Source organism: Dama dama, chromosome 8 (genome assembly GCF_033118175.1).
Source record: "Dama dama isolate Ldn47 chromosome 8, ASM3311817v1, whole genome shotgun sequence".
Lineage (NCBI taxonomy): Eukaryota > Metazoa > Chordata > Mammalia > Artiodactyla > Cervidae > Dama > Dama dama.
In genome coordinates this window covers 53,026,152-53,042,748 of record NC_083688.1, presented here as the reverse complement: position 1 = coordinate 53,042,748, position 16,597 = coordinate 53,026,152, and the positions used below count along the sequence as shown (strand labels likewise).

General features: G+C 36.7%; 1 protein-coding gene and 1 pseudogene across 1 annotated transcript in view; both read right to left on the bottom strand.

The window, feature by feature from the left end:
• The window catches only part of TMEFF2 (transmembrane protein with EGF like and two follistatin like domains 2), a 275,270-nt gene that overhangs the window by 119,072 nt on the left and 139,601 nt on the right, over positions 1-16,597 (bottom strand). Inside the window, exon 5 of the mRNA XM_061147957.1 lies at positions 6,607-6,703. Coding sequence (XP_061003940.1) covers positions 6,607-6,703 — 97 coding nt within the window. The remainder of the gene's footprint in view (positions 1-6,606; positions 6,704-16,597) is intronic.
• Positions 11,906-11,992, bottom strand: LOC133061131 (U6 spliceosomal RNA; annotated as a pseudogene).

The window sequence follows — 16,597 nt, the reverse complement described above, 5'->3', positions numbered from 1 at the left end:
ATTTTAAAGACTACGATTTATTTTCAAATTTCAATTTTATTTTGAAAGTCTCACTTTTTGCAAAGCCCAACTCAAATTTGGAGGTAGGTTAGTTGTATATTTTTTGGTTTGTCTTTTTTTGGAATGAACTGTTGTGCATTTGAAGTGGCATCATTATTTATTCATCTTGCTAAGTAATACTTAAAGTGTTCAGCTTCAGTTTGCAGACCTGACTATTTGCCTGGTGGCTCAGACGGTAAAGAGTCTGCCTGCAATGTGGGAGGCTGGGGTTCTATCCCTGAGTTGGGGAATTCCCCTGGAGAAGGCAATGGCAACCCACTCCAGTATTCTTGCCTGGAAAATCCCATGGACAGCTACAGTCAATGGGGTTGCAAAGAGTTGGACACAACTGAGCAACTTCATGTTCTTTCTTTCTATTGGCTGAGGGGTGTGTGAGTCATAGACACGGTGTTTGTAGGCACAGACCATTGCACAGACTGTGTTACAAATGCTCCTCCTATTTATAATGGTACTTCTTAAGTTGTGTGAAATCTTGAAAAAGTACAAATTATTTTTTCTTGTTAAAGATAGGTAGATTAATACATAAAAGAAAGAAATAACACAATTAAACTTTTTTATATTAGGACATAGATTTGCTAAAAATGCAAACATCAGCATATTTTTCTTGAAATTATGGAAGAGGAAAGAGGTGTGTTTCCCTAAATCAGGAGCTATATGTTTCCCCCTCTCTCTGGAAAAAAATTTCTGGGCAAAAGGAAGTGTTAAAGGAATGAGAGGTGTCTCCTCTTCAGACCCCGCCCATCTATACAAACAGATAATACGATGGCAGTTTGCAGAGGTGACAACCTTGTCTTCCTGGTAGAGAAGAGGCAATTTGAGGGAGGCAGCATACTAACTATAGGCAACTTAGAACTAAGAAAGTTTTCTTGTAAAGCCTTAGATCCAACTAAAACTTTGGATTTTCTGGACTAGAATGATTTTCTATTCTGTTTGTGTGTGTGTGTGTGTTATTCTCTCCATGAGTAAACTCACATTAGAAGCCAGTCCTAATTATGGTAACTGCATTCACAGTTCTAAGGCAAGAGAGCAAAGGGAATCAATAGAAAGAAAACACCCTGGGGGGAAGACTGGATGAACTCATGGTTCACTAAAATTTTGTGACTAAGCAGCATCTTCTTTAGATATCCCACATACAACCCCAACTGATCCTTTTACTTGGGAGAAAACATTTGGAAACTTTCCAATTGCAACACAATCTTTTTTTCAATTGTCAACCAGTAGCAGTTTTAAAAAGAAATTATTTCGAAATCTTAAGACTTAGAGGTGTCCTAATTTTCCCTATTAAACTCATAACCCAAATGTGCTGAAGTCAGCAGGATCTAATGCCTAATTCACTTATATGTATGGTGAAATCTAGTGCCAAGGAGCATCCTCGGCCATTGCCCTGCTTCAAATATTCATGATTCTCCACAGTCCAAAATGCATTAAAGGTGGGAATGATGCCAATGACACACAGTCTTCCTAGTGACAAGGAGCCTTCTTAGATCAAAGGAGCAAGATGTTAAAGACTTCAGACTAAACTGTCTTTGTGAGAGAAGCTCACAAAAGGGATGCCAAATCCCACACCCTGTTTTCAGTTACAGAACATCAATGAAATAAAGGAAAAAATAGATGCTTATTCATTTTCTCTTCTGACCTCTTTTTACTAAATGACTTTGCTTTTCTCCTTTTTACCATTACAGTTAAACACAAGGATTTGATGCATAAAAACTGAAAAACATCATTAATGCTTTCAAAGACAAAATGAATGACTACTGAGGAATTAATAGCATTTAAGTCAATATGATTTTGCTAAAGGGGGCTGTGTGTTGAGAATAATACAAGAGCAATGTTGAGCCGGGCACAGGAGCCATAAAGCACATGCATGAAGCAAATATGCATAATAATTTAGGCTGCCCCTTCATGTCATTTGATTTCCAGCTCCATGTGTTCTTACACCTGTGGTCCCTTCCTTGATCTAGTCTAATACCTTGGAAATGTTAGGCATGCAGCCAATTTCATACTCAGCCATTCCTATGACCAGACCCAGCTAACAACTTGCTTTTTTCTTATATTAAGTCAGGAATCAACCCCAGGGCTCTGAACTACTTCTGACTGACAGGACCAACAGAAAGTTCTAGGCTAATTACTTCTTAGGACTACTTTCCAGCACAAAGAGTTGCTGCTGACCTACTTTGGACTTACTGAAATAATTTATCAGGTAAGATAATTAAGGGAATATAAAACTGTTTCTAAAACCAAGCAAGTATCAGAAATATTTGTTGAAATCACAAGTCAGTATTCCCAGTGCTATCAGATGGGGCTTTATTGCTTTACAATGAGTCAATTTTATTATGCCTGACTTAGAAGCCCTTCTTTTTTTATAAATTATACTTGGCAGAATGTATTTGAGAGTCTCTTTGATGTATAAATGTATTATTTTTTACTCTTTTTCAGCCTGTATATAAAGAGAAACAATCTTCTAAGCCCTCCTTTTCTTTGCCTCTTAACCCTTTCCCCATAAATAGGTATGCGCATCCCTTCGCACAGGTGTTCCATTATTTTTGAAGTCTGTTCTGAATAAAGGGATGCCTCAGTGTGAGAGTAGGTTTATCTGTGGTGTGGATCACTTACCATGTGGACTTTTAACTCTCTTTTGAAAGCATAATTGGTTCTTACATATAGGTAAATATCTATAACTGAAGAGTGTTTTGTAGCAACGTTCTTTCTTTTCTGCTGAGAAAATCTGCCCATTTTCTATAGCCTTGATGTTTTCCATAAGAAAAAGAAAACAAGAGGAAAACCTTGAAAGGACACCATAGAACATAAGGGAGAGGTTGTTTACGCTTAGAAATCATCTGTTTTTCCCCAATAAAAGCATTAACATGTTATATTATTAGTATCATGGTTTATCAATGTCATTCTTCGTTATTTTTTTCTCCTATTTCTCTACTCTCCTTACCCTTCCCCCATTTACTTTTTAAAATTTTCTTTCCCATGTCCAATGTAACTTGCTTCTTAACTCAAAAACTCATCTAACTATGGAAACAAGATCAGTTGATTGCATACTGGCTTTTTAATTCTAACAAAGGTTTATCTTCATTGAGAAAATATCTGAATATCACTGAATAGCTAGATTTAGTCCCTGTAGTAAAATGCAAATATTAATTTCTTAATCTAGGGTTAAAAAAATCAGGAATTAATATTTCACATTTGTTTCAGTACTGCAGTTACAATAATATTATTTCTCAGTAGAATCTATTCACTTATTCATTTATCTTGTTATTACTTTGTAATGCAGAGTTGAGGAAACTTTATGCATAAAACTAGTTAATGCCAAAGGAAAAAACAAACTAGACACTGACTTGTAGTCTTTGTTTCCGCACAGCATATGCAGTGTTTTATATTTGCGAGAGAACCTGACCATGGTTTCATCCAAAATCAATAGCATATCAAGCTCCCCTGATCCAGTTGACTAGTACTAGAGTCAGATCACTCCCCTATTGCTTCTATCTTACTTTATAGCCTCTTGCATTCCATGCCTATTTAATTTCATTTATTGCTTTATTCTTGTGTCCTTCAGCTGTTTTCAATCTGCCCTTCATGGCCATAGCTAAATACAATATGTTAACATACAAAGGTATTTATGTAAATGAAAATCAATACACTTCTCATTTCAGCACCATTCGTTCTTGCTTACATTGGACATTTTTAGTACATTTTATTTAAACGCGAACAACTTTTCATTCTTGCCGGGGAAGTATAATGATCTTCTTGGCTCCCTGCCCCCTGCATCCCTCTAATCTTCACAGCTATGGCCACTTAGCCCCATCTGGAGGTTCAGCTTTATTCTGCATTTTGGAACTAATCTTGTCTCTAGGCTGGGGGCGTACAAGATGTCCCAGCCAAAAACTAACTGATTCATCCACCAGCAGCCTTGCTGCTGGCTTCGTTCTGACCCTGTAACTTATTTCTGAGATCCAAGGGCTTGTCTCAGCCCTTTGTAGCCAAGACTTGGCTCTGTACACTACTTCCAGTAGGTGGGTATCCAGCATCTGTCCTTGGTTCATTTTCCAATTCATTGATGACTAAGGTTCTGCTTTGCCCTTCTTCCTGTTCCCTTTGTAACTGAATTTATTGTCCTAATTCCAGTAGCCATGGCTGTTGAATCTTTCTGATGCTGCTTAACTTGCTCTAATCTCCTTGTTCTGTCTACCCACATAGCACGGATCTGAACTTTCGCTAGAACACCAGAGTGACACTGCTTGCCTGGACATTTTCCCACTGCCTGCTGCAGGCTTCTCTCTTGTCCCCAGCTCTAACCCTGCAGGTCTTGAGTCACTGGATCTAAGCTGCCTGCAATCTGTCCATCACATTACTCCAGACATGACAGGGGAGAAATATTTTAATTGCATCTTTGGTTGAATTGCTATGCTAACATCCTCGAGTTACCTTTACCTCATATCTTTACCTTGACCCGCCACTTAAACAGTTTAAAACTCAATTTCCTCTATGTAAAGTGATCATAATAGACTCTACTCCTAGGGTTATTATATAACTGAGAAAAAAAAGAATGCATACATATAGGTCAAGCCCATAGTAAATAATCAGTCATTTTAATCTGCTATTATTGTATCATTTCTTAGATCTTTGCAGTTGTAAAGTGAAAACATGTCACTCAAAAGTGATCATTAGACAAGAATGGGGAATGGGAAATTCTTAAAAAAAAATTAGGGGTCCGTGTGAATTTGTTAAAAGTAAAATAGCTGATAGCAAGTTATTTAATATCGTTAAAAATAAACTTAAACTATAGATGTAGTCATCAACAAACATTGAAAACCAAGATATTTTAAAGATACATTTCCTATTAACGTGTCTTAATATATAATGACTAAAACTGCACAGAGCTTTAAAGTACTTCAGCCAGTTCAGTTAAGTCACTCAGTCCCGTCTGACTCAAAGCATTTAGAAGGAGAGTAATTCTCTGAGTCAGTCATTTATCTTAGAGCAATATCTATACAACCATCTGGGGAGTTTTTTTAAAAAGTAAAGTTTTAAGTCCCACTTCTATGAAATTCTGATTGACTAATTTTGACTTGGAACTAAAGATGTGTTCCAAAAATCCCCTAAGTAATCCTGATGATCAGCCAGGTTTGGGAACCAGAAATCCATCAGTCATTAAGATGTCCAGGAGATTCTTAAGAACACATATGTTTGTTTACCTCCGGATGGTCAAGCTAGTGCATAGACTCCCTGACTTGGCTCCTAGCTGACCACATGCTAGAAAGGCATGTCTGACAGGCATGGGAATCCTACTGAAGCCAGCTTTTATTAATGGGTGACTGTTTCACCTCGCTGGGTAATAGCAGTGCCTACCTGTAAGTACTTTGTTAATTTACCTTAAGAATCTCAGTTTGCTCAGTTGGAATCCTCAGTTTAACCTACATTAAAAATACTCGAAATTGTTTCAGGCACAGACTGTTTCATTTTTGTCAAATTTTTTAATTTTTCCTGTTTCTTAGCTAAATTCCCTCCACCCACAAAATGTTTGATCAAAATGGCCATGCTTTCCCCCCAACTTTACTGAGGCATAATTGGTATATAACACAGTAAATGTTAAGGTGTACAATGTGTATATTGCAATGTGCTCACCACCACAGTGTTACCTAACACTCCCATCCCCTCACATAATTACCAGTTATTTTTTATGTGTGGTGAACATTTAAGATTTACTCCCTTACCTACTTTGATCAAAATGATTGTTAACTGCCCTAGGCAAACACACACACGCAAATGAAAGGGCTTCTGTTTGCTTTCCTGAAAGGTATGTGTATAAAAGTTGTATATTAAGAGAGAGAGACAGAAAGAAAGATCTCCTCTTTCTACTATTATGCCAAACAAAGGCCTTTGGGGTGTTCACTGTGGGTATGAGAGCTGGGTAGGGCCAATACACGTGGCCCCTGGAGAAGGAAATGGCAGCTACTCCAATAGGACAGTGGATGCCCTAGAAGGCAGACCCAGTTAAAATAATGAATATTCAAGATCTGTTCAGTGTATCTTTAAAGGAGAAGCTGAGTAACACCTGGGTGAAGGGAGTAGTTGATCCTAGACAATGGCTCAGAAACCATGCCTTGCCCTAACAGCTCCCTAATTCAGCTATGGGTGTACATATATATACCATTAAATAAAATCTCTGCAGTTACCCAAATCCAGCATCTTGGAGCAGATTAGCAACTATCCAACTATCCATTGTTTCTTGACCATGCTTCTTGAGAGATACTCTGGTAAATACACTTTTTCTCTCCATCTCTTACCATTGACAGTATTTGGGAGTCTCAGTGATATCTTACTGCACCTTATCAAGTAATTCCCTAGACAGCGGTTTGACTGACCCAACTCTTAGTTTAGGGTGCAGAAATTCCTTCCTGTTATTGTAGCACTCATCTTTCTTAGTTGAGAACTAGATTTAAAAAAATGTTGAAAATGTCTTCTTTTAGGAAATAACTGCTACTGTAAAAATAAATTATTTATCATTATTTTGTTTAAAAGAATAAAACAGCACATTACCAGACATCCTCAGCATCTTCATCACATTCTGCACCAAACTGGCAGATATCACAGGTGGATGTCTCCTTTTGACTGGTTTCTCCTGAGCCTTCATGGACTATAGGACAGAAAAAATGGAACAAAAAGAATTCAGATAAGTGCACATAATATCAACTCCAAGACTATTTTATATGAAAGTTGCTACTTTTCCAATGAACATTTTTGCAGTTGGAGCTCCATTAAGATTGTCATATTCAACTCTCTTCTTCCCTAAATTTGAAGAAAACAATGATATGCTAGTTACTGAAATGTAGTGAATAATTCTTTTTACCACAAAAATAAAACAAACAAGAGAGCTTACTGGATTTATCAAAATGGGTTGGTTAATAAACCATATGAAAGAATTAATTAAAAAGAATTTAAATTGGATGGTATCTCCAACTCAATGGACATAGGTTTGAGTAAGCCCCGGGAGATGGTGAAGGACAGGGAAGCCTGGCGTGCTGCAGTCCATGGGGTCATAAAGAGCCGGACATGACTGAGTGACTGACCAACAACAAAACTGTTACTGGCCTAGAGCAAAAATCTAGTGTCTATAAGAAAACTTTCTAAGTCCTAAATTATAGACTTTTTTCATTCAAAGGCTTTAATATATAATTTATAAAATTTAGGTGGGCAGCTTTGACTTTTTAGATATGTCTTTTCCCCACCTCAAGATGTACAAAGTACTTATAAGGAAAAATATATTAATTATAAATTTTAGAAAACACATTTTAATTGATTTTTACACTACTTTCTTGAATCTTACATAAATGTTGCACAGAGCCCATCACAGTGATTTCTTCTATAAGGGCTATGAACATATATTTTATTTAAAAATATATACTTGTCACTGATGATCGTTAATCATGTAGACTTAGACCATAAATTACAAGTGTAAAAATATGCTGCATACAATCTACTTATAAAATTAAGCTTTCAAAATCAGGAAACAATAGTGTAAATCAATTTTAAAAATTTAGTATTTGAGTTCAAGAAATAAAAATCTGAGCAATACTTTTAAATGAAGATTACTATTTACCAATTAAAAAATATGTAGTTGACAGCAAAACTAACTTTGCTTATAGATGAAAAACTGCAACAACCTAACAACTGCATAGATAATATTATTCCATGGACAGATTATATACTTAAAAACATGTTTAAATCCAGAGATCCTTAAAAAGTGCACTTTTGAAAAAGGTTATGCATTTTCAATAGAAAAAGAACATAAACAATTAAATATGGCACTGGCTTCTAGCATTATGAACCCTAGTAAGGTACTATTTTTAACAAAGACATCATTTATTAAAGTGCACCCTGAATCTAACATATTCAACCTTACTTATTTAATATGATATTTTCATAATTTATTCTTTGTCTATTAACATGAGAGTTATTGATAGTTACAAAAGCAAAGCTCTCTATTCCTTATTTTCCAATTTACTGCTCTGCAAATAAGGGATATGATTTACCAGAATAACAACAACAACAACAAAACAAAACCATCATTTAGAGAGTTGTGTTTTACAGTTTTTCTGGGAAAGATAGATCTATTTTTTCCAAAGCAACATTTTTCCCCCATACTTGATTTGCACTGCACTTTTAACAAAGTTATGAATTAAACAGATCAACTTCAATTGCAAAAAGATTGATGGTATAGTTTTAAAATTGAAGTCTAAAAAAAATGGTGTTCCTCCCCAGAAAGAAAGAGGAATTCTAGACTCTGCTAAAATAGACAGCACTTATTATCCACTCTATTACATTAATAGAGGCGAGACCATTAGAGTGGACTATGGGGATAAGAAGGAAGCTGGGGCCTCCACCTCAGGGGAGCCTGAACAGCTGAGGCCCATCTCTTTATTACTTTCTTATTATTAATGCAACACAGAAACTGCTAATGGGAAAGAGCCTTTTAGTGTTAGCAAGACTAGCAGCTTCTAGACTAAAACTTCCCATCACTCAGGAAACATACTAACACAATGGGAAGGTCCTTAATGAACAGTTATAGCCACTTATGGGCAGCCCCATCTTCCTTCACAGCAGGGATCCTTGATTAGGGATCTACTGGAAGTAATCCAGGCGATGAATAGTGCTAACTCAGCGGAACTAATAATAATATTTCTACTGGAAGTCACATTACATTTCTATAAAAGGGCAGTTATTGGTAGACTTGAGATGTTTAGAAATTCTCCCACATAGAGAAGTAAGCCCAGAAGTAGCAGTAGCAAAACCTCTCTCAACAAATACTCTGGGAATAAAATGTGAAGCAATCACAATGAAAAATAAAGTATTTCCATACTTTCTGAAGCACAGACTTGCACCTTTGTAATAAGCAAATCAGCACCCAGATTTCATTTAACACTATAGACCAATGATTCTTAAATAGGGTTGGGCTCAGAACCTCTGGTAGATTTGGTTTGTTAATTTATGTATTTTTTTTAAAGACGAGCTGCTATCTTATCTTAGGTCGCTCTGTCATGTCAAACTCTTTGCCATCCCTTGGACTGTAAGGGCTCTAGGCTCTTCTGTCTAACGGATTTCTCAGGCAAGAATGTTGGAGTGGTTTGCCATTTCCTTCTCCAGTGGATCTTTCCGACCCAGGGACTGAACTCAAGTCTCCTGCATGGCAGGCAGATTCTTCACCACTAAGCCACCAAAGAAGTACTCAGGGTGCTATGGCTGTAGACTATGGATTGTTTTTTAGATAAATGCCTTGAGATATCCTCGGAGGTACTGAATTTGTAGGGCTGGGGGTTGGAAATACATGTATACACACACACACACACACACACACACATACATACTCTTAACAACTTGCCCCTAAGCATCTCTGCCTAAACAACAAGACTTCTTCTGTCTCGAGCATCCTCCTCTTGCAGTGAATGTCTGGCTCAGGACTTCTGTCACTTTAAAGTGCACAGGACGAGATCGGGCGTGCTCAGGGTGGTACGACCGTAGACTATTAGGAAGCTGTGGTACATATACACCATGGAATATTACTCAGCCGTTAAAAAGAATTCATTTGAATCAGTTCTAATGAGATGGATGAAAACTGGAGCCCATTATACAGAGTGAAGTAAGCCACAAAGATAAAGACCAATACAGCATACTAACGCATATATATGGAATTTAGAAAGATGGTAACGATAACCCTATATGCAAAACAGAAAAAGAGACATAGATGTACAGAACAGACTTTTGGACTCTGTGGGAGAAGGCAAGGGTGGGATGTTTCGAGAGAACAGCATCGAAACATGTATATTGTCTAGGGTGAAACAGATCACCAGCCCAGCCTGGATGCATGAGACAAGTGCTCAGGGCTGGTGCACTGGGAAGACCCAGAGGGATGGGTGGGGAAGGAGGTGGGAGAGGGGATCGGGATGGGGAATACATGTAACTCCATGGCTGATTCATGTCAATGTATGACAAAAACCACTACAATATTGTAATTAGCCTCCAACTAATAAAAATAAATGAAAAAAATAAAGTACACAGGAAGCATCTGGAGGTTTTGTTAGAATAAAGATTCTGATTCAGTAAATGTGAGGTGTATCCTGAGGCTCTAAATTTCTTACAGGCTCCCAGAAACTGCTGCTGCTGGCCCACAGACCACAGTTTGAGTAGCAAGGATAGCACTGTGTTTTTCCAACCACAATTCACAATGTGTTAGTGGGTAGGGAAATAGAGTTAGTGGGTCACTATCAGCATTTTTACAAACATTTTTGTAAACATGAAGCAGAAAGTACTGGGACAGAAAACACAGACTGCATCTTATTTAGCAAGTATAGTATTTATTTTATAACACTATTTTTGTTGTACATATGATATCCACCCAGGGCTACAATGTAAATTTCATTTCTTTCTAAAGGTCATAGTCACAAAAGCTTGAAAACCATTGAATTAGCACATGCTGGATGCTTGGAAATCATGTGTTGAACTGTACTGTTCCTTTTTCCTGTTCTTTTCAAAGTATAAAAAACAGGAAGAATTGGTGCTTAATTATTTGCATTCATTTGCTGTTTATGCAGGAATGAGATTCATTTATAATAAAGCATTATTTTAACCATACATTTGCATTTTAAATCTTTTATTCTGAGTTGTAAAGTAAAAGAATTACTTCCCTCTATTCTATAAAAGACTGGAGGAGGGCATGGCAACCCACCCCAGTATTCTTGCCTAGAGAATCCCATGGAGAGAGGAGCCTGGCAGGCTGTGGTCCATGGGGTCACAGAGTCAGACACGACTTAAGTGACTAAACACAGCACAGATTCTACAAAAGCTTAGGTTTCAGCACATGATTGAGGGAAACTTGAGGAGTTAAGGGAGGTGGAACTCCTGAAAGCATATTTTATATAACTGTGTGGTTTAGCTGCTAAATTGTGTCCAACTCTTTGCGACCCCATGGACTGTAGCCCATCAGGCTCCCCTGTCCATGGGATTTTCTAGGCAAGAATACTGGAGTGGGTTGCCATTTCCTCCTCCAGGGGATCTTCCAGAGCCAGGGATCAAATCCTGGTCTCCTGTTCCCTGGTCTCCTGATTGCTGCAGGCAAACTTCTTCATTGCAGGCAGATTCTTTGCCAACTGAGCCATCAGGGAAGGCCATTTTATGGCTTTTTAATATATTTTATATATGCTACCCTTCCCTGGTGGCTCAGACGGTAAAGTGTCTGCCTACAATGCGGGAGACCTGGGTTCGATCCCTGGGTTGGGAAGATCCCCTGGAGAAGGAAATGGCAACCCACTCCAGTACATTGGATAGAAAATCCCATGGATAGAGGAGCCTGATAGGCTACAGTCCATGGGGTCGCAAAGAGTTGGACGTGACTGAGCGACTTCACTATGCTATGCTATAGTTATAACTGATTTAATTAATTCCTGTAAGAGTATTCTGGATTGGAACGTTATAAGAGATGATTAAATTACCTCTCTCCTAAATTTTCCCTGCACTCATGGTCTCATCTGGAAATTGTTACCAAAATTCCTTTATAATGACCCTGTTCTGGCCCCACTCAGCTTCTCACAGCGGATGTGCCTGCCTATTAGTACAGTTCTCTTACGAATTCACTATAATGCCTCTGTGCCTCTTATAATATTCCTAACGTATACTATTTCTTTTTTTGATTCTTTAAATCAGAATTTCAAGCTTTTTAAAATTTTATTTTTAATTGGAGGATAATTACAATATCACGTTGGTTTCTGCCATACATCAACGTGAATCAGCCATAGGTATACATATCTCTTCCCTCTTGAACTTCTCTCCCCATCCCACCCTTTTAAAAAATATGGAATTTTTCACATGCACAGGGGCCATGCTAATCTCTTTATCATTCCAATTTTAGTATATGTGCTGCTGAAGTGAGCACACTATGTTATACTATTTCTGAAAACATGAAATATTAATGTTCAAACAGTTATTCAATGTCATTTATTTGATTCAAAGTTTCAATAAACTTGACATTCAGTGAAACGCTCATGTCTTTCAATCAATATTGAGGAACACATGCCAAGGACCAACTCAACCATTCCAGAAAATTTGATTTTGCCGCCTTTTCAGCCATTTCTCTACCACTGTTCTTTCTATATAAGCTGATCAGTAACCTGATCTGTCACCACAGATGAACTATTCTAGAATATCACATCAAAGGCATCATACACTATGTAATTATTGTGTTCAGCTTCTTCCAGTTGACATCATTAGTTTTAAGATGAATTCAGGTACTTGCCGACCTCAGTAGTTTATTTCTTGTTACTTGGTATTCAGTTGAGTGAATATACCACAGTTTATTTTTCCATTTTCTTGTTGAAGGACATCTGGTTGTTCAGTTACTGGCTGGAAACAATAACTATTTATGAATAAAGCTGTTATACATTCTTGTAAAAGACATTCTGTGTACATGAATTACTTCTCTTAGACGAATACCTCACAGTGGGATTCTGATATTCAGATAGCCATACCAGCTTTCATTTGCTTATTGTTTCTATCAATTTGTTTTTTTTTTTTTTTACTTTCAACTTGTTTTGTTAGCTTATGTCTAAAGTGTGTTTTCTGTAAACAACATATAGTAGAATCTCACTTTCTAAAAATTTTATTTATTGTTAATTCTGACTGTGCTGGGTCTTCCTTGCTGAGCGTGGACGTTCTCTAGTGGTGGTGAGTGGAGGTTCCTCTAATTGCAGCGCAGAGGCTTCTCATTGCAGAGACTTCTCTGGCTGCAGAACACAGGCTCTGGGCGCCCAGGCTTCAGCAGTTGTGGCTCCTGGGCCCTATAGTTCGGGCTCAGCAGTTGTGGTACATGGGCTTAGTTGTCCCACAGCATGTGGGGGTCTTCCTGGACCAGGAATCAAACCCATATTCCCTGCACTAGCAGGGGAATTCTCAACCACTGGACCACCAGAGAAGTCCAGATCTCACTTTTTTCTTTATCTAGTCTGAATATTTCTGCATTTAATCAGGGTATTTAGTCCATTTACTTACTGTAATAATTAATGTGTTTGGTTTTAAATCTCCCAACTTGGTGTTTGATTCAACATTTTTTTTTTGTTTAATTCTTGAGTTGCAGAAATTTTTAATATATTTCGAGTACAAATCTTAGTCAGATATAATTTATTGGGACATATTTTCCCAGTCTATTTTCTTGAATGCATGTATTATTTTTTTTGTGGATGTGCAGACATTTTATTTTGATGAAATTATTTTTTATTTTTATGATTTGTCTTTTCCGTGTTATTTCTAAAAAGTCTTCTACTCAAAACTCATATGATATTCTTCTGTGCTTTATTCTATTCTCTATGTGTATTAGTTTTTAAATTTTACTTTATGTTTAAGTTTGTAATCTATCTAAAATTGGATTTTGTGCATGATGTGAAGCAGAGATTAAGATTCTTTGTTCTTCCCATGTGGACGTGATTTTTCTCCTTGATCTGTCAATGTGTTGAAATATATTGATTGATTTCCATAGGTTAAACCAACCTTGCATTTTGTGAAGTGAAGTGAAAGTCGCTCAGTCGTGTCTGACTCTGCGACACCGTGGATTGTGTCCATGGAATTCTCTAGGCCAGAATACTGGAGTGGGTAGCCTTTCCCTTCTCCAGGGGATCTTCCCAACCCACCCAGGGATCAAAGCCAGGTCTCCAGCGTTGCAGATGGATTCTTTACCAGCTGAGCCATAACAAGCTTGATCATGGTATATAACCTTTCTGCATATACTTCTGGATTTCTTTTCCTTGTATTTTGGTGAGCATTTTTGTGTCTGTGGTTCACAAGACATGCAGGCTGTAATTTTCTTTTCTTGTATTGTTCTTGTTTTGTTTTAGTATTAGGGTTAAAATGGCCTCAAGATATGAATTAGGAAGTATTCCCACTTCCTCTATTTTATGAAAGAGTTTGTGGAAGATTATTATTTCATTGTTTATACAAGGCTATTTAAATTTTCAGGCTTCCCTCATGGCTCTGGAGAAAGAAATGGCAACTCACTCCAGTATTCTTGCCTGGAGAATTCCATGGATGGAGGAACCTTGCAGGCTACAGTACATGGAGTTGCAAAGAGTCAGACACAACTGAGTGACTAGCACACACACACACACACACACACACACACACACACACTCATAGCTCAGTTGGTAAAGAATCTGCCTGCAATGCAGGAAACCCTGGTTCAATTCCTGGGTTGGGAAGATCCCCTGGAGAAGGGATAAGACCCACTCTAGTCTGTTTTATTGCTTCCTTCTCATTTTTATTATTTTCTTTATGCTATAAACTTAGAGTTTAACTTATTTTCTAGTTTCTTAAAATGGAAGAAGTGCTTGATTTTATACCATTCTTATCTTCTAATACAGGTATTTACATCTGTACATTTTCTTCTAAAGACTTTTTTTTTTTTGTGAAAAATATAAATTGTAATATCCTTTGAGATTTCTTCTTAGACCCAAGGATTATTTAGTATTGCATTTTTTAACCTCCAAATATTTGTGAATGTTCAAAGGTGTATTATTTCTATTTATCTTTAACTTAAATATCCAAAATTCATTGGGATACAAATTCATACAAAAGAGTTGTGCGGTCTTCAGCACACAGAGAAATGTAGAAAAGAGTCACTCCAGGTCTTAAAATTAAATGAAAAATAACAAACATAATATAGGGTTTCATTAAATTCAAAAGATTTTAGAGTTAGGTAGGAAGACTTTTAGATTTTTTTACCCAATCCCCATCCCCTCAATGCAAAATTCAATCAAATGATCAACCCGGATGAGAGTTGAAATAAAAAGTAGATTTGTGTGAGCTACAAGAATAAATTGTTTTGAAGTGCTGAGAAGTCTGAAATATTAAAAAGAGCTTAGTCTGATTGTCCAGGCTTTGAAATAAATCTCTCTGGAGTTTGACAAGTCTATGTCTGGTGTTCAAGATGTTATATATATACTAAAAAATCCATCCAGAGTGATCTATCCATCACAGTTAGAGAAAATATTCTGTTTAACTTAAATCCTTTGAAATTTATTGAAACTTGTTTTATGGCTCAGAATATGATCCATCTTTTTGACTATTCCATGTGCATTTTAGGATTTGTAACCTCTTATGGGGAGTGATTTTCTATAAATATTAATTAGCTTAAGTTGATGGTCCAAATCATCCATATCTCTTTTGATTTTTTTGCTTAATTGTTCTATTACTGAGAAAGGTGTGTTAAAATCTCTACTGGTGACAAGTCTTTTGCTCTTTTGCTTCATCTTACATTTGGGAGCTCTGAAACTGGGTGTGGAAACATTTAGTAGTCTACGTCTTCTTTAATGAGTGACTGTTTGGCATTATGAAATGTCCTCTTTTACTCTCTGGTCTTTCTACTCATCTTGAAGTCTACTTTGTTCTGATAGTCAGAGAAACATACCAGATTTCTTTCACTTATTGTTTCTTTTTACTTTTAATCTGTTCATTCATTTACGTTCACAGTGTGTTCCCTGTAAACAACATACAGTTGGATCTTGCTTTTTTTATATAGTCTGAATATGTCTGCATTTACTTAGGGTAAATTTACTTTACTGTAATTACTGAAATGTTTGGTTGTAAGTCTACCAATATGATGTTTGATTCATATTTAGCCAATCTTTTTGTTTTCCTCTGTTCCCTTTTCTTTTTTTTTTTTTTATGGAGAAGCAAAATATTTTATGGTATTTATTTCATCTTACCTCTTCTAATAATTAGTTTGCTATATTTTTTGGTTATTGTTTTGGTGTCTGATTTAATGATTGCAATATACAACTTTAAATTGTAATCTATTACTTCATGAACTTTTTTTTCAACTTTATAATTATACATTTATCACAGTCTATCTTTTGCATTCTTATTTCATATATCATACTTCTACCTGTGCTACAGCAACTCATGTTTTTAAAATTAGTTTTAAAAATTAGTTTTACTTTAAATATCTGTCCTACTCTAATTTCATAGGCAAAAAGCCAGAAATGTCAGTGCTAATGGAGACTCCTGCCTGTCATTGTTAAATGATTATTTGACTTCTGATTCACATCTTCTCCACTTTTGAAGACTTATCTATAGTCTACATTCCCCATGGAAGACATTATAGGCATATGGCACTTAATATAGATTGAATTATTTTGCCTATAAAAGGGTTGTACATTCCTCTCCATGGCCATATGATTTGAAGTTCCAAGACATCACTTATAGGCTTATGACTTGCTTTTGTCATTGAAATGTCAGTGGAAGTGAGAATCTATATGAAAGTCAACATGTGAATTTCTACTTTGTTGCTTGTCCCCTTTGCATAAAAAAGGCACATTCCAGAACAGGAGCTGTTTCTTCAATCAGTCCCTGAATGAGAAGATAAACAGAGTGGGACCAGGATTGACCAAGCCATGGGAGCAAGAATTATGCCACTCATTGATGTTATAAGCCTCTGAGGTTGTGAGGTCATTTGTAACCATAGCTTTCCTAGTGAAAGATGGCTAATATGACC